Source organism: Melanotaenia boesemani, chromosome 10 (assembly GCF_017639745.1).
Source record: "Melanotaenia boesemani isolate fMelBoe1 chromosome 10, fMelBoe1.pri, whole genome shotgun sequence".
Lineage (NCBI taxonomy): Eukaryota > Metazoa > Chordata > Actinopteri > Atheriniformes > Melanotaeniidae > Melanotaenia > Melanotaenia boesemani.
The window spans coordinates 25630309-25649947 of NC_055691.1; the positions used below are offsets into that span (position 1 = coordinate 25630309).

General features: G+C 36.7%; 1 protein-coding gene across 2 annotated transcripts; it reads right to left on the reverse strand.

Annotated features, from left to right (window-relative positions):
- Window positions 1-2570: 2570 nt before the first annotated feature.
- On the reverse strand, window positions 2571-15482 carry ca12 (carbonic anhydrase XII). 2 transcript variants are annotated; one of them, XM_041996179.1, is made up of 10 exons: window positions 15340-15482; window positions 15093-15113; window positions 12754-12933; window positions 11681-11823; window positions 9507-9602; window positions 9344-9407; window positions 8373-8530; window positions 8077-8203; window positions 5035-5119; window positions 2571-3768 (listed from the first exon to the last, which is right to left on the reverse strand). In XM_041996179.1, exons 1-10 carry the CDS (start codon window positions 15401-15403, stop codon window positions 3690-3692), a joined length of 1017 nt encoding a protein of 338 aa, XP_041852113.1. In that variant the 5' UTR covers window positions 15404-15482; the 3' UTR covers window positions 2571-3689. The 2 variants fall into 2 exon arrangements, with proteins under 2 accessions (XP_041852113.1, XP_041852112.1); XM_041996178.1 differs by having other exon boundaries at window positions 3710-3768; window positions 5035-7479.
- Between the last annotated feature and the right edge of the window lie 4157 nt (window positions 15483-19639).

The window sequence follows — 19639 nt, forward strand, 5'->3', positions numbered from 1 at the left end:
ACAACAGCACAGCTTGCAAGTCCATTGTCCAATCGGACTCCTTATTCGCAGAATTCTTGTCACTGGATTTTTCTTGCCTTGATTCATCTTTCTGGGAGACACGTTAATCATACTCAGCCTTGCTGATATTCCCATGCTTGAATGAAACACAAACATCACACTGATCTTTTCGTGGAATGAATACGGAATAGATTCCTTCATGGAACACTTCTGAGAAATATCATATTTCAACAGCCCTTACTCCAACGGTTGCAGCTGCCTGTTAATATTCCATGTGTGGTTGGGAGATGGTTGTGCCTGGGTACAGGAATTTCTTGTTTTTGTAGGCCTCTGTGCTTCTGCAGTAGTGTGATCCACCATCAGTTTCAAGCTGTGTATGTTTGCTACTCTTAGGTCCAGTTTTAGATAGTGGTGCTGCTGCTTATACATCATGGTTGATGGTGTCTTTATCAGCCAGTTTGTAATGGTTCTATCAAGCAGACCAAGAGTACAGGAAAAAAGTGCTTTGCACACTCTGAGACTCAGAAACTTGGTAGGACAATGATGAATTGCATGTGGCTCACTCAGCAACTTATTTTTGCTTTATGTTATCTTTTGTGACCGAAGTGGTGCCGTATAACCAGTGTTCCTCCCAGGTGTTCATTGCCTAAATCTTCTGAAATATCCACTTAGCTGCTCATCTGTAATAACTTGGCGGTCTCGAGTTGAGATTCACTGACAGAACTTTGAGTTGCAGGGAGAACCCATTACCTTGGCTCTAACGTCTTTGCCATCTTTGCTCATGTATGACATTCTTCTCAGGTGTTTTTCCTTGGGTTAATTTTGCTTCCATGTTGCTGGAATTTATTTATTTTCCTTTCGACTTTGTTGTTTAAATCAGCATCCACATCTAGCTGTTCTGCAGTTGTTCCCACCAAAGTTAGGCTGTCTTCATTTTTAGAGGAAGAGGACTCATCACAGAATGGGGTATAGTCTGGCTTGGTGCTGGCATCATCATTAGATATGTCTTCTTCATGATGTAGGTGTGTCTGCTTGGCATTTTTAATTACATTAACGGGAGTGTTTAAGGTGTTAGGCAATCCATCTGAAACAGTCTTGGCCTGGTATATGCTGCTTTATCTCTTCAATAAGAGTCTCATTGTCACATTCACTGGATGTAGCCTGATGATGTCAGAATTGTTAAGTACCTGTCCAACCAAAAAAGAAAAAATTGTCAACCCTTTAAACTGTATAGTCACAATATGATATTTAAATTTTTCTTAAATCCTGTAATGTGAACAAATGGCACAAAAATGTAGATAAAATATTTAAAAAGGCAGAAAAGGATTAACATTATAATTTGTAACAGTCACAGATTCTGGCACCTTCCCGCTCTTTGCTAAATGCTAGCTTCATGGAATTAGCTTCTTGTGCTAACAAAAATGCTGACTAAAAGACAGAATAAGAAGAAAAGATAATTACACAATAACTTGCCATGTTGATATTAAAGTAAAAAGTCATCACTTACCAGTGAGGGATAAGCCTTGAATCATAGCATTACTCTAACGGCTAGGTAGATCTTTTTTCTTAAAGCAGCAGCCATTTTGAAAAGCTTATAGTCACACTGTCATTTATCTCAGGCTAAATAAAACAGCCTAAATCAGTGGTTTTCAAACTTTTGACCATCAAGATAAAATGCGTTGATGTTGGTGTCCGTGACCCCCACCCCACGCAACGACTTAGTGGTTAATTGTGTGATCTATCAAATGTGTCATCTTGCAGCCATCTTCTAAATGTAAAACTCACAGAATCTTCATAAATAAGGAGGATAACATGGTTTTTGGTGGTTCACTGCTGTGACAAGGTACCTGCATTCGCAAAATCTTTTTTTTTTTTGTGGCAGTAATGTCAAATTCAGATTTTTTTTTAAATATGGCATGTGTACCAACTTTGTTGTTCATGTGTTAATGTATTAAATAATTAATTAGCTAATTTAAAAGATTTGTCATTTCATTAATGATTTGACAGCCCTGGTAAACATCCCAAATTTATTTGATAGGCTAGATATGTAGGCTATATATTTTTGCAATTATTTGGGGACCCCTGAAATTATCTTGCAACCTCCATGGGGGTCCTGACCCTCAGTTTGAAAACTACTGGCTTAAATCGCACTCTTGACTTCAGCCATTGTAGGGGTAAAAAACATATGATTTGTTCATGTGGGGATGTAGATTACATTATCAGAAGTGGCCAACATCACAAAAAGATGATATAGGCAATAATAATTCTATCTATCTATTTATCTATCTATCTATCTATCTATCTATCTATCTATCTATCTATCTATCTATCTATCTATCTATCTATCTATCTATCTATCTATCTATCTATCTATCTATCTATCTATCTATCTATCTATCTATCTATATATGTATGTATGTATGTACACACTCTATATACTTATAGAAAATACTATGAAAACACAGACTGTAATTGACTGTAATTGAAAACCAATCATTGATTTTTTTTTTTTTAATTTTATTCTTGACAGTAGTTATTTACAATTACTGTACACAATGAAACAGCTTTCGACAACCAACACAGAAATAAGCTACAAATACATCTTGACACATGTCATGACACATTTTTCTTTTCTTTTTGTAAATGATAAAACATGGCAGCAATATATCTGCAATAATATGTAGCCACAAGCAGAAATGAGCAGGCAAGAAGTGAATTGGAAACGGGTGGTTTACACTTGATTGCAGTTGTCTGATGAAGTAAAAATTATTTGTGGACACTTTCACCAATTAATTTTTTCATTTTATACAGTATGATTTATTGAGTACTGACATTTGAGGATTTAAAAAAAAGAAAGGAAACTCAGAAACATCTACAACGATCTAGATGAAATGCATTGGCAAGACAGGCAGCAGGATGTCAGTATGATGTAATAGCTCTCTAGTGGTTAAACTGCAACACTACCACTGAAAGGCTCTCTGAAGTTGGGTAGTTAGTCTCGTGATGAGATTGGGGTCAGGAGTCAGCCCACATGTAGCCTGAAAACACAAAAGCCTTTATTTTTCGCCCCTCAGTATTATTCACATAGAAGAAGCTGTGTTTGTTTGGAGCTAAGCACCCTTTTATTATAAAATCCATTGAGCCACTCTAAGTACAGGGTTGGTGGAAATGTGGTATAGCCCTTCCTTCTCAGGCCATCCTTGACTCCTGCCCCTCTATTGTGTGGACTGTGGTTGGGCTTTTTCACCATACTGGGACGTCCTTGTGAAATGAGTGCCATGATCTGATTTGACCTGAGTTTCTCTCTAGTTCAGTTCTAGCCCAACTCTACTTGCCTGGAACCATCTGTGTGAAGCTCTCCTGTTCAAACTCCTGTTCAAATAAATAAAGGGAGGACAGCTGTTCCTCTTGACTTAGTGAGTCTTTATACAGCATAAAATATCCAGTATGGAAGCCAAGCATGTTCTGTCTGCCACATCACAGCAAAGAAATGTCTGACTGTGTCTTGAAAAAAAAAAAAAAAAGTGGTTCCCACAGCCTTAGAGCTGTGTGCAAACCTAATCATGTGATGTTGCATGCATCCACAAATGCCCAAAATGTGCCAAAGGACAATTTTTATTAAAATGTGAGTGATGTGAAGGGACATTGGTCTCATGGACATCCCATGAACTGAGGTCCAGAACAGTGAACTATACTCTTGAACCGTACTCGTCTCTGTCTCCAATAATGTATCCAGCAGTTTTGTGTCTGTTCGGGTCAGCAGCAGATCTAAAAGAAAGGAGAAAAAAATTAACTGGGCATCCATATAAATACATGCAGTTTGTAGTCTTGAATAGTGTCCTCCCTTGGGGTACATTTCAAGGCCAATAAGGATAACTGGCTGTGGACTTGAATATAAAAATATAGTTTGTTATTTTTCTGTAAAATATGAACAAGATTGCTTCTGATGTGATGTGACAAATCAAAGTCGTAATATTTTTGTCCTCATCTGAAACTAGTTTTCTTTTATAGTTATAATTTCTTAAGAGATTTCTTGAACTATTTTGCTTTAAAGACTCAGAATTGCCTTAAAAGTGGAAGGTAGTGATAGTGGGAGTTTTGACAGTTTAACCCTCTGGTGCATGAATTATTACAAAACAGTACAACAGTTTTTTAAATAAAATATTTTACTTCTACAGACATGTACATTGATGTTTTTCTGTTTTTTAATCTTATTTTAACTTTTACTCAGTGTATTGATTTTTCTATCTGATCTATGAAAATATTTATAAAATACTGAGGCAAACTTGGTAATTACAATGTGTGTATATATACTATATCAAATGTGGTTATTCTTTATATGTGGCAGAGTATTGGTGACTCACTAATATCCAATGAAGCTGCTAATGTACGCACCCCTGCATACATTTAAAAACAGCCTTTAAATATGTGTCTTCTGTAGTGGACACTATGCATCAAAGGGTCAAACATTAAACATTAAAAATTAAACTTCTCTTTCATTTACCACAATTATTAAACCTTCTTCTTTTAAGTCTGTTTTTTTTTTTTTTACTTTAGAAAAGTAGTAAACTACTTTGCCTTAGTTAACTTTTTGTGGCCTCACCCTTTCAGAGGGAGACGTGTGACAAGTATTACAAATGAGAGCTAAAAAGTTCTACCTAATGAGGACACGACTCTTATAAACTCCATGACTCTAAAAACCAAGATATATTGGTCAATTAAGTCTAACCATTCTCTTAAAATACTCTGAAATTGTTCATTTTATATGTGGAGTAAAGGCACAACCTATAAAACCAGTCATGGAAAGCTTTGCCTTATTGTAATAAAACCCTTGCTTTTGGTAAATTCGGACACATAGACCTTTCCAATGAGTCAGATAAACCTGGTCTGAACCCTTCAATTAACTTCTAAATTTATGATGAAAATGATCACGCTTGACTCATTAGGGAGGAGGAAGACAGCAGTTTATGGTGGACAGAGAAAAAACTCAAATGTGAGTATTGTTTTGTGTCAGTGGTTTTTCTTGTCACTTACCTTTTTTGCCTCAATAGGCAGCACATTAAAGAGATAATGAAAATTAATCCCATTGTGGAGCTCACCAGTATGGGAACCAGAATACCTGCAGAGTGAGAAACAGATGCAGACAGGTCCATGTAATAATGAGGGTTTAAATATTTATCTAAATGTTTATGTATTAACATTTAAAGTGAAGGTTAATTATTCCACAGGCAAGGTAAGGGTTGACTGGTTTCTGTATGTTTTTTTTTGTTTTTTTTTAACTAGTTTATCTTAAAACTCCACAATAGAGAACAATATTTCAAAAAGTCGTTTCTTCTTGATGCTGCCAAGATGTGAAATGAAATACATATGGTAGGATAGCAGGGAAAAAACACAAAATATACAAAAAACATACCAGTGTTTATCCAAGAAAGTTCATCTGAGTGACAGGGAGAGAGAAAGAGAAAGTGACAGTGAAATTCGAAGAGCAGCAGACATGTTAGGGATGGCACCAGCTACAGAAAATAATGAATTACACGTCACAATTAAAGCAAAAGTGTTGCTCTTTTAAATGAAGAAATGCCTTGTTTAGACACAAGCTGCATTTAAGCTCACACAATCATGAGCACGATGAGAATTTTCAGAGTTCATTTTAAAGTCTTGCTATTTGGCAGCTTTCCCAATTGATACAAAAGACATGTCTTCTCAAAATGGCCATTCCTGTTCAACCAGCCTTCTGTGACCCTGCAAAAAGCAAAGCTGCTGTAAAGGATAACACTTGGAAAAGTGACCAGTTCTATAGGTTGACAGAAATGTGGTTAAAAATATGAAAAAGATCTGTAATATGAAAAGTATGATGCTTTTTCCACTTAGTTGCTGCAAATAAAAAATTGAAAGTAATACATATAGACAGGAAAGTTTCATGACTTGAATGGCCTTTTCTATTATCTTTGGCTGCGTAGACGTGACATGTGAAACACTCATTCCATCTTTGTTTTTATAATAGTGGAGAAACCCTCATAGCTCAACATCCACATAGTCTGCCATTCTTTTACATGGCAGTGCATTATAGATTGTGAACTTCCCAGAAAGACACTGGCATCTGGTCCCTAAAGTCAGAAAAAATATGATTTTTGTTTGGTCTAAAGTTGGATCTAAATGTAATGAAAGTGGTGAGGACAACCCTGAAGAAATATGCACAAGCTGGAGGAGTTTAGAGATGGTGACTGAACAGCTTCCCATCAATACTGATGAAGGAACTGCTGACTGTCATTAGCTACTAATACAAAGATTCACAACAGTGTTAAAATCATACTGTGTACACAAAGCAATATTGAGCACTTTAGTTCAAAATGTTTAATATTTTTAGGGGGATTTTAAATAACTCAAATATTTCTTGGGTTGTAAATGATGGATCTTTGTAAGAAAGGTTTCTTTCAAGGTCACCTTTACCTAATTATAAGTATAGCTGCACAGCTATCAAACTATTGAAAAAAAATGGGATCCCTCAAACACAGTGAAAGCCTAAATACGAAACCTTATTAAATTTCCAGAACAAAAATATATGGTAGATATATCCTCTCATAATCCTGCGTACAGCTGCAGCTGATGACCTGTTACAAACAAAATAAATTAAAACAAAGAGCAAATAGCAAATTATCTACTGGAAAGTTTTTATATTTATGTGCACACACTGGAAAAAATAATTTATTATTAAATACATTAAGCAAAGATGGATTCAAGAAATGAAAGGCCCCAATAAGTCATTTGTTTTTGTACACAACTGCTTAAAATTATTAAAAAAAAGTGACAGTGTGAGCTTTCTGGAATATTTCTAATCTTCCCACTCCATTGGCAAAAGCCAAGGATGTGGATAATCCTTGCTAAGTGGTTTCCTTGGAGCAGTGGCTGGTGAAAGACCACCGTACTTCGTCACTGGTCCATTTTGTTTAACTGCAGCGGAAGTCTTCCTTTGATTCATCAAGGCTTTTGTCAGGGAACGATCTAACTCAAAAGCCTCATCAGTCGGTCGTCCTCGGAGAATGTGTCTGATGGTGGGAAGAGCTAAGTCTGACTTGCAGTCCAGGTAGCTCTTTAAGTTGAGCTCAGGAAAAACTGCATCTCTGAGAGCCTGAACCAGTTCATTTTCAGCATGGGAATGTCTGAGCTGATGCGAAACTCTCTGCTTCAGTGAGCCGTAGCACAGTGTGTCTTCAGCCAAGGCCAACTTTCCCACATAGCGGTTGGTCTGGCTCTTCTTCCACAGAGATGGATTCAACAATTGTTGTTTGGGTTTGGCTAGATTCTGCATGTCCTTGAGCTCGTTCCTCTCGTCAGCATGTAGCTTCTGTGAGCCACTTGGTAGGAGCTGATACAGCCCTTCATCAGCCAAGTCTGCTAGGTCGCCAACCAGCAGCTGCTGAATGATTCTCTTCCTCGTGAAGGGAGATGTGACTGTATGGGTACCATACAGTCCTCTGCCTGCATCAGACACAGAGCCAGTGTTGTTAAATATCCCACCACGTGGGGAACTGCTTGGAATGATGTAGGGCTTAGATCTTCACCATGCAACAGAGCTGCCCTTCATGATGCACTAAAAGCACAAGCCATCACCTGTTAAATACCTCAGGAAAGCGAGTATCAATCCACACTGCCATGTCAAAACAAATGCCAATAGAAAAGCACAGCTCTCAGAAAGAAGCTCTGAAAGTGAGTAAAACATGCACATTCGTGCCACAATATATGAAGATAATTACCATACAGTGTGGTAAACCAGGCAACCACATAAGTATTTCTCAGTATGTTAGAAGGGTGGTCATTTTATGCCTTAAAAGATGGCCTACTTTCAAACAGCAGCATTGCAGTCAATCATGTGTAAAGTTGATCAGTTTTATGTGCAGTTGCAAGCAGGTGATACAGGCAAGCCAAAGCCAGCGCGGCAGACCTGTGTGTTGCCCACAAATCATCAATACTTATCTTTTAGCTCATTTCAAAGCAGCATAATGGCTATATCACTTATGTGACAGTTTTTCTCATGCACCAACAATAAGGCAAGCTTATTTGGAAGCCCACACTTACCCTCCTTAAAAGATACCAGAACTACTCGGCTGTCTGCTGGCTGTGGTTTCCTGTAGTTGCTGTGTAGCAGTGCAGTGGCTGAGTCTTGAGCATAGGAGGAGTAGAGGGCTGTTGCAAAGGAAAAAAACTAAAAACACACAACAAGAAAAAAATAATGAACATTTTTTTCACACTTAAATTAAACTTAAAAGAGAGGCTTAAACAGCATTACAGGCATGAAAAATCAATGTAAAGCCAGTGAAACATTACAACTTTTATGTGACCATAAAAAAAAGTTGCACAAACTGTTGAAACACCTGTTTTTGAGAAATTGCTACAGGATTTCTGAACACTGTCCAGAGCACACTTGGATAACATGGAGGAGTTGTCAGTGAGCCATCATAGCGATAATATTCATCCAAACGTGCAGGCAGCAGAGTCCTGATGTTGAAGCCAGACACCTGCACTTTCTGATCTGTCAGTTGAAACGAGAAAGCCAAAAACGCTAGTTAATAATTGTTTGCACAGAATCCTCCATGGTCACATTAATGCACATTAAGAAGGTGAAAGATTCAAACCTCAAACCTGGACCTACAGTTTGAAGGAATTGATTAACCCACACACACAAAAAAAAAACAAACTCATTTTTGGTCATTTAAACTACTTATACTCATCTCCATTTAGTGGAGGTGGGGAAAAAAGGAAAGAAAGAATAAAGAAAGAAGAGGAGGGGAAAACACTATTTATTTGTAAATCAGAAGCTCCAGGAAAAGGTTTCTGCTTTGACAGATTAACATTTGTTGAGCGATACAATAATATAGTTGGTAATCCAGAGCCTCAAAGCCCCCTCTCATTATAAAATGTGACTGCTTGGCTCAGCTTTGGTCACAGTGACAAGTGGGAAAACACTCAGTAAGCAGCTCAAAAGTCAATGCCTAAGCTAAAATTAAACAGATAACATGAGCCCCTGATTTGAAGATGTTAACACACAGTAATACTGTCTTTTCAAGTGCTACTGTCAGATACGCCTTTATCCTTATAGTCACTTCTGGCAAATTAGTCCCACACTGAAGATTGGGAGGATTAGTTCCACAGGTTTGTTATGTATAAAACCCTGACATTGATTAATGATTATTGATTAATCATAAACTAGCACTTGGCTACACCAAAGAGGAATAAATCAAATATGGTTTAACTGTTTGTCTTACCAGTGATATATTATGGACATGTAAATGAGAGAAAACTATTTGAATCTGAGCCAAAAAAAAATAAATATAAAATAACTCACCTCTGTATTTGACACCATTAATGAACTTTAAGAACTGCTCAAAGGCTGGATTGAACTCCCCAATCTGCATAGAAAGCATAATTAGATGGTTGTGGCCAAAAAAAAAAAAAAAAAAAAAAAAGAAAAGAAGGAGCCCTTGCCCACAAGCTCCGGATAGTCTCACCTCGATCAGGACACCCAGCACAGCCAGACCATCAGATTTATCTACAGCCATGGATATATTTGCGTATTTATCTGAATTGTAATGTACAACATGCATCTGTAAGAAAAAGATAAATAAAATAATATGTCAAGATTATTTTTGGAAAGGTAAACAGACAAAAAAAAGCATGTGTAAGTAGCAGAAACATTATTAGCTGGAAAATATGATGTCTGATTCTGAACTTTAAAATGATCAAGATGTTTAAAAGTGGTGGCAGAAAATATATTGTTGTTATTCTACTGTAAAAGTACTGTGCTACAAAAGATTAAACTTTTCCTTCAGGAAAAGTATATATATATGGTCTCAAAACAATATCAGATGTATTCATGGTAGAAAAACTTTGCTTCTGAAGGAAACACTGTAGATTTCTATTAATTGTCAAATATTTTAGAAATAATTGTGTAATTTAAAATCAAACTTGATTTCTTTCTTTATAATTTTATAATTTGTTATTCATATTAATTTTTAAGTACCTCAAAATTGCACTTATGTTTCAGCAAATATTGCATATATTTTTCCAAATTTTGTATTGCATGAATGCCACACATTTTTTTAATTTCTTTATTTTACATTTGTTCGTTTGTTTGTTGTGCCAGTAAATGCTATATTCCATGCAAAAGTTACGTGGGACAAAGCATGAAATGTTCAGGAAGTGCAATATGTGAGTATCTATGTCAAGTATTTATTATAGAATCTAAATGAGTATCGGGCTGTAATCGTTTTCCAGTGATGCAACTTCATCATTCCAGCCAGATTTGATGATGCTGTACATGTAGACAAACGTATAAGTTTGCGCTATTTCTGGGAAATGTTTAATTTCCCATCATTCCATCCCTTGAAAATAACATCATCACAGAGCTGTGGTTCTGAAGTCTGGAGAGACTTGAAAAGTTACATGCTCTTGATGTGTCCTCTAAGAAACTCAGGTCAAACCACATCACCTTACATGTGGCTGCACTGCAGCTGAGGAATGATCACATAAAAAGCACACAGGTTCCAGTGTATACCCTGTGTGATTCATATTATGACAAAATACATAAAACAGCATCCTATTTTCACCTTCTTTTAAGCTTTACTGCCAGATCATCTGCTTGACTCGAAGCACCAAAACTGCTTTCAGGGTTTGACACATTAAACAGAACAGATAGCCACTCCTTTCCAGAGGTGGTTGAAAACCACAACATATAATTGTCTGGTACTTTAATTCCTTTAAACCCTACAGGGATAAGACACTGACATACTGTACTGCAATGCACATAATTAGGCTCACTCATGCATTCTTTTCTGGCTTTCAGTAAATGCAATAAGGAAAAAAATATGCAACTGCAATTGGAAGTACATTTAGATGATTTTAACAGATTTGCATAATGTTGGTTTTTTGTTGGTGCGTCATATCCATCAACAACTGCTGTTGATACACTTTGGTGAAGGAACATCAGCGGTGATCTTGGAGAAGCATTTGTTGTTGCACATTTCTCAACTACCTAGAATCATCATTATTCTTTGAAAACAATTATTCACAAGCGATTAATGTCCAAAGCAGCTGTCAATCTTCTCAGAAGTGGATGTCGCAGCAAGTTCATCCAAAGGTCAGACTGTACAATGTTTAAAGTAGCTGCAAAACACACAAGAGCTGCATTTCAGACTCTACGAGTCTTATTCGTGTGTTACATGCTACGCGTAAGAAAAGGAAAAGACTGAACACCTGTGGCTAAAACACCCCATAGAACTGCATTGCTAGAGACCTGAATGAATGATGATGTGGGCTTTTTTTTTTTTTTGCAGCCATAGGACCTGGACACCTCGCAGTCTTTGAACCGACTGTAAACTCATCTATATACTGTGTTCAAGAGTAAACTTTGAAACTGTGTCTGGTAGCTGAAGATTTTAGGAGAGTCATGGTACAGGACAATGACCTTCAACCGGATTGAAATTCTGTTGTGGAATCTATTGAGAACTTTGTAAAAACAAATAAAACAATGAACTGAAGCAACTTTGTAAAGTTCCTCTAAGTTGATGTGAGATACCATAATGTCATAAAAGAAAATGATTACTTTAAGTTATTCCTGCTAAATATGGTGCTACAAACTACTGAATCATGGTATTAAGTAAGAAGTTTTGGATGCTTTGTTTACCTCTGCTGCATACTGTTTACTGTTCACAGTGTGTTCAGAGCCAGCAGGTCGACCGGAGGAGCCCCAGTGGAAATGGAGCTGAGCTGCATTGTAGCGATGACGCAGGCTGGAGATGTGCATCTTTGAAGGCAATGATATTTGCACTGCAAATCAAGATAAATTAAATCACAATGTACATGGTAAGAGTCACCTCACTTCACAACAATCAAGAAGCATCAACTTTAACCTTATCTGACTGAGGAGGTCAGCGTGGCCCACTCTCTGCTGTCAAAGTGGTGTGGCTACATGAACATGCTTAGTGGTTGAGTGACGCCTGGTGCCCTCCACATGTTCGTCAGTGTGTCATGAATGCTTACACATGAAAAACCTGTGTCAGCTTATTTCAAACACACGTCACACTGACACCAGCATTCTGTGGTGTGGAAACCCTTCAGGTATGCACACGTAAGCGTTTGTCTGGTCTCCGTATTCAGTCAGTGGCAAATAGTTTACTTACGCAGATTTCTCAGTGAATCATCTCTTGGCAGACATTACATACATGCTCAGCAAAGACATGGATATTTTACATCTTCTGTCATAAACTAATCTAACCAGCTCTGCAGAATGAACATTTTTATAGAGTGTGTGAATATGCACATTTAAGACTAAATAGACATTGTATATGAAACTGAAGCAGGTTGTGTTTAGATGTTTCAGTCCCAGCAGAGACAATGTTCTTGCTTATTCAAACTAAACTTAGAGCTCTTTCTTTGCTTCAAAGGACAGTTATGATAATAAGGGAGTGATTATACAAAATTACTGTGGCTGATCTAGAAGGATCATCCTCCCATCATCTTATTTTTTTTCTTATTGGTCTGAAAATCAGGTCTCCAAGTTTATGTGGTCATTTCTAAATATGTACATCGCTTTGATTTAAGGAACTTCTACATTTGAAGCCAAAGAAAATTAAATATTTGCATTGTTTCATAAACACTCGACATACTTGTGATTACGCAAGTTTAAATTACACATTATTCCTGAAGTACTCTACATTGTGATGCATTTTATGACTCATTTGGATGATTTATACTCACAAGAGTGTCCATTATTTCCAAGAGTGAGCTGCTCGTTAAGTGAAAGGTTGTAGTTTTGAACCTCAATTGGACGTAAAGTGGGATCAAACCTCAACAGCTCTGACTTGATGTCAATTGGAGACTGGAAAGCTCCACCACAGTACGGATAATGCTTGGACCAGTGGTGTTCTCCTTCTGGCCCTGCAACAACACCAGTAAATCAACTTTAATGCATGAAGATGTTGCATCATGTAGTTTTTCTAGAAATCTCTCTCCTCAGATGACTAGTAAGAACTAAATTTCTTATATTTATTTATGTGAAACTACAGATTGAACTGCAGTCAATGTCACCTCATCTGGAAAGGAAATGTGGCACACTTAACTTTAAAAAATAATAAAATGGTCATGAGATATTTGATATTTTCATTAGACATGATGCTTGGTCAAAATTGAGGTTTATAGTTAGTAACAAATGAAGTTTGTCTAATATGAAACTGTAATAACAGCATGACAAGCCCTGAATAATCTCCCCCCGGCTGCCTATTTGGCACTGATTCATTATCCATCCAGAATTAATGTAAAAAAATCAACATTCACCATATGCCAGCTGACCATAGTTAAATATGAATGATGCAGCAGGAAGCCTGCCCCAATCTGACTTCCAGACACATGTAGATTGATCGTATTAGACACGCCAAAGGACATCAAGTGAAGCTGTAAAATCACTGAATACTCATTTGATGCAAGTCTCGAAGTTCAACTGAGGCCAATCCATTCAACAATAAGTAAGAAATGCACACTTATGGATGTAATTACCCACCATCCACTTCATTCCTGTTATAATTTGAGACAGCCTTTGATAATGGACCTTTAGTTGCATTTTGCGATCCCTTGGCAGTCCTTGACAGAGCGTTCATGCCTGTGGGTCATTTCTTAAATACAGGGGCCTTTCTATGTAAATGAGACCTTAAATTAGACGATTTGGACAAGGCTTTCTATAGAGTAATCTATTCAACAAAGAAGGCTAAAACAGTCGTCATCAACATCTAATGTTAAGATTCACTGTTTGTCCTCTGCTAGAGGGTGAAGTGTTGAAGTTAGGATAAATTGCATGACTCAGCAGCATGTCAACAGAAAGTGCTACCAGCCCTGAAGACAACTGACTACTATGACAAAGACCTCCCAGGGCTCTAAATGTAAGTGAGGATTAAATTCATTGTGCTGCAGTTATAATGAGGCCAGAGGGGGTTTCGTAAGTTTCCTCAACTCTTTGTTCATTAATCTTTAAGAACCTTGTTACATTTTTTTATTTATTTATGATTATTATTAAGAAGGTTAATGACTTTTGATTGCTTATTTAAAACATATATATGATGAAGTTGCTGTTCTTTATGCTGCCAAAGAAATAAAATTTTCGGTTTTCAATGATAATCATTGTTATAACAGAGTGAGCTGAGAAACGTCTGTCTGAAGTTTCTGTAGAGTAAGCACAATTCAATTAACCTTGAAAAAAAGTTGAGTAAGATCTTTCCTTGTTCATCTTAGGCCTACATGTGCCTGTACAAAAAAAATATCATTGGAAAACTATCCTTAAAAGAGGTCAGCTGGCCTGACTGATGAATAAAAACTATATAAAAAAAAGGATTTGCCTCAAGATTTGTCAAAACCAATGACATATAACTGGTACACTGTTCGGATTCAACATTCTGTCTTTAAATGCAACAGATGTTTGAGAGGTAGTGTCATGATGATGAGAGGCAATGCCGTGAGCACAGTTTATGTAAGACAGAGTCATGGGTCAAGAAATCCAAAGGCCTTGAGGCATCAGATCAAGGCAGTCATCTACTAATGAAGTGTTGTGAAAGCAGAATGCAGTTATGAATAAAAGGATATGAGGAGGAGGTTGGGTGGGGGTCAGTTGTCTCATATGGAATGAGGTGTTTTTAACCTTTCTGACCAGTAAGCCCGGCATTTGAAACTCTCACTACTTTTCTCTTAGTAATTTTTAAGCCAAATTAAGGCACAGCTACCATGTAAAAGAGCAGGAGCCAATCAGCTCTGAGTCAACTATTGAAGTGTTGAACAGGATTTAATTATTAACATTTCAAGTTATTTTTACTTTAGTCTTTATTTAATTTTTGATGTTTTATTCTTAGCTCATTAAATTGTTCAGATATAATTGATTTGCAGGGCTAATTTAATGACATTAAAGATTTTCTCATTCAGCAAAAACGTTTGTACTATTTGATTAAGAAAGAAACAATTAACCAAAAAGTATACAGTAAACTAAATTATGGAAAACTTTGCAATGCTGACATTCAAGCACCTTCAAAATAGTGAGGAAATATTAGCAGACTTACCACTGTATTTCCATTTTGCACCTGAAACACATATAACATATATTTTGTCACACAATCATATAAAAAACTTAAATTGATTTTTTTTTACTTAAAACAATAATTAACTAAACTTATGAATGAATAAATAAAAAAATGTATTTGGAGTCTAGTCTGCACATTACTGTCATCCTCCATGTGCAGAAGGATGGAGACACCTGCCTTGAAACATAAATGCTTCTGTTAGAGCTCTTCACTCATCAGACCTTACCCTGCAATACGCTGCACAGAGTCAACTGCAGCACAACGATGGGGGTGAAGCGCAGACAGCCCATCTTGACTTCCTCAGCCCAATGTCAGCCCGGTGCGGTGCAGGATCTTGGAGCGCCGGAGCGCCAGTCTTCTAAAATGCTTTTATACTCATGTCAGCTTCTCAGTAGCGCGCGCTGACGTCAGAGCAACAGCAAAACCAGCCGTCAGAGTCATCTAGTCACTGGAGAGTGACAGCAACAGAGCAACGACCGCATCCAAGTAAAATCACTCATTTAGGTTTCCACCTCAGACGGAGGATGCCTTGGTGAAATGCTGCGCTTAGAGCACGTGCTGGTTTTTGAAATGTGCCACGCTGAATGAGGACTTTAGGTGACGTGTGAGCGCTCACACTTCGAATAGACTTGGGTAGAGTTGATGCAAGTTTTCAGTCTGTTTTTTGTGATTGCTGGGCGCACAACCATTTAACACGCGACACACGCATGAAGTTCCCTTGAGAAATTTATGCATGATCCCATAGCTCTGAAGTAGCAATTCTAGCTACAACAAAAACAGCTAATGACAAGTTGTAAATGTTAAATGTAGCCAACACAATAAGAGGTCAACTAACTTTACTATAACTAGCCTAATATACACTCGTGAGACCACTTACCGTTTTGTCCCATAGGTTAAGAGGGATGCTGCCTATGCTGTAGCTATAAGACAAGACAAAAATCCAAAGGTGTTTTTAAAATCTTGAAGTCGTTTTGTCCTTGTGTTGTGCTAAGAGACCACTAATGATGACTTGTGTTTGTTTTTAGATTTTGCTTCCCTTGACAAAGCTACTTTTTCCATCTCAAGTAAAATAAACACACACAAACAAAAGCAAAAAAAAAAAAAAAAAAAAAAAAAAAAAAAAAAAAAAATCAGTCACCATGGTGACAGAGTGTCATATAAAGAGCATTGTGTTATATCTGTCAGTCACAGCTGATGTGGGTTGGATCCAATTTTAGGCTAAGTGTCAGTAAAGTTTTTTTTCTGTCTCTTTTCAATAGTACAGGAAAATATGGTAATTGTGTTCTATACCTAATCTGCTTTGATATGGGTCAAATATTGAATTATTAATCTATAATTGGGCTTCTTAAGTCCTGTGTAAAATTTCCCTATCCCTATCATGAACTTTGTTTGGATGGGTAACCTTGTCTTACTATTACTTCAGATAGTGTGTGATTTAGGAACCTGGAACATATTGCACAACACTGAAGAAAAGAGATATATAGATTAACAGAATATTTTTTCCTGCTCTTTAACGTTGACCCTGCTTGTGGACAATAATGTGGACTGTTATTTTCAGTTCTTTCTTTCCTCTTCTTCTTAGTCAACCTTTGGTGTTAAACTGCTATATCTTATCTACACCTTTAAACTGAGGTTAAAACATAAATCTTCATACAACATAAATAAGAATTGAAGCCTTACAGTGAATATTTCAGCTAAAATGTCTATGAAGGACAAATTAATTCAGAAGTAACTCAAAGATGGGTTCTTTTGAATTTTGTAGCTTTTCACTCAAGCTATCTAGAAAATTGTAGGCTGCATTTTGTCATTGTTGTAAACAACGGTTGTCTCAGTTTTCATGCAAAATGTTTTCTACTTTACACAGTGGAACTCTTGTCATTATTCCTCAGTTCATCTGGTTGCTGCTGAGCTGCAAGAAGACACAGCAGCATTGTAGTTACAAGGATGAAGAGTTTTCAGACATGTATTTCTGCTTTCAAACAAACTTTATTTTCTTTTGTTTGTTTCTGTTTCAGATTGAGTACTAAATTACAAAGATAAAGCTTTATCTACATTAATTTCAGAGCAACATACCATAAATAGTGAGACATTAGAACGGAATAGGCTACAAACTGAATAATATTGATGTGTGAAATAAAAATGTGCAGTTTTATTAAGAAGGCAAGTAATAAACTTGTTGAAAGAAAGCTGTCTAAGAGGATATGACTGAATTTCACCTTTGTTACTGACTTCATGTTTACTTTGTGTCTCACAGCTGAAACCAGCCATAATTACTTTAAGCAGTTGCCAAAAAATAAATGATAGTATTTACTATTGAGTTACTCTTCTGGAAATGTTATTTAGATACTCCTACTTGTTTTAGGCTGACTGGACACTTCTGTAATTACAGACTTTGAAATACTGAGATCATTTCTGTCTGAGCCTGACTATTATAACCTGAAACTAACCAACAGCTTAATTTCTCTTTACTACAATATATCTGGGATTTCCAGAATTTGGTGAGTTGGTTGAAAAGTGTCATGCCAAATAAAGTCTACTTTGTTTAAAAAGAATTGTGTAAAACTGCTTCCTGTATGAAACTGAAGAAGGGAAACAGGACTACAGAATAATTACCCATTTTATTACCATCACATCATCACCAGTGGAGCCAGTTAAACAATAATGTATCTGCTGATTTCTGCTTAAATACTGTATGTATAATACATACACCGTGTAATAGTCATCTAACCAGCTTACTTTTAAATTAACCAACAGTTTGCACATTTTACTAACACAATTTCTAACATCCAACAGAGTTGTTTAAACACCCCCATGATGAAGGCCATGACTCAAGATTTATCCTTGCTGCATTTTTGATCCCACCAAAGATCTCTACAACTTATTCATTAAATCAGAAATTGCTCAACCATTGCAGAGGAGTTTTATCCCATGGGTAGCCAGAAGGTTTTATTCATATAGAGCAACAGAAAATAACTTTAATTCATTCATATATATATATACATTGCAATTTGACTCTGGCATTTTTATTTTCAGAGACTAATTATGTTAATGAATATGGAGTTAAAAACAAACAAACAATAAATAAATTAACTAAAGAGAGTTTAAGGAGAGGGCTATATAAATATGAAGCCTCCTTAAATTATCTAAACCAAAGATGCAGAGAAAGATTGCTATGTTTTTCAAGCAGATTTCAGACAGACATAACCACATTTAGTCTGAAGAGAAGAATTTATGTGTCAGTTTAACAGACACATATGTTGTTTTTGGGTATTGTAAGTATTTCATGTCTTGCAAGGCTGTAAAGCAGCGTTTCAGCATAACATTATGCCACCAAGTGGTGAAAAAGTGAGACAACAAGCAAAAGCTGGTTTGCAGTAATAGTGGAGTGCATGGAAAGTTCTCGTTCATCCAGATCATGATATCAAACCTAGGATGAGTCAACTGGACTGGGTTTAGTTACTTGAAGAAAATTTTGCTCTCATCCAGAAGAGCTTCTTCAGTTTTAATAGTGGGAGATTTCAGTTAAGTGGTCTGAAAAGCCACTATGACCATTTTTGAGAGTTGTGACTCGCCTGAGATCACCTCAGTGTGACTATTGTCTATAGTTTCCCTTAAGGGAAGAGTAAAAAGGTGTTGTCAATCTCTCTGGGATAGTTGAAAGGATGCTATTGTAGGTAAAGGAAAGGAAAAGTCTCCGTCCTCCTCTGTTAGGTTTCTTGAACATAAATAGCCTTTTTCACTCCCTGCTCAAACAACCTGTCTACTCTGTCCTAGATTTTAACATTGTGGCCCTAAAAATGTGTCCTTTATAATAAAGATGAAGGAAAGAGTGGATTACTGGCCTGGTGAGTTGGCTCTCCTGTATTCCAGTCAACAGAGCCATCCATTTGTTTAGAGGTTGTTTGGTTTCCCAAACTCATTGCAGTCCCCACTGAAATGCAACATGAGGTTGTTTTAGCTGTGGATGTACTGCTAACCTAATAAGATACTGTTATTATTCTGTGTTTGACAAGTGCAAAAGATTCATTTGGATAAGGGCCACAGGCCAGAACTTGAATGTGGGCGTGCTGCATTGAGGAGCTTTCAGTCTCTGCACAAGGAAACTCACTCAACTAACCCAACCAATAACCCTTTAGATCACATTTTCTTGTGAGAGGTCTTGAACATGCTCTAAATGAAATAAATAGCCAATGTATTGTATAACTGCTGTCCCACAAGATGTTTAGGTCCATCGTTTGCTGCCATGCTGCAGGTAGAATAAAATTATAACTTATTTCTTTAACTGAGTGAGAATTGTAATATGAATACCCCCACTAAATTATTCTACCTAATTTAAACTTTTTCTATGTTTAAACATAAATTCTTCAGGTAATGTTTAAGAATTATAACTGCTTTAATTTGAAGTAGAATGATTGTTCATGTAAAATAAAAACACTTTAAAACGGGGTGGCCAAATCTGGTCCCCAAGATCTACAGTCCGGCAACCTTTAGATGTAACCCTTCTCCAACACACCTGAATCAAATTT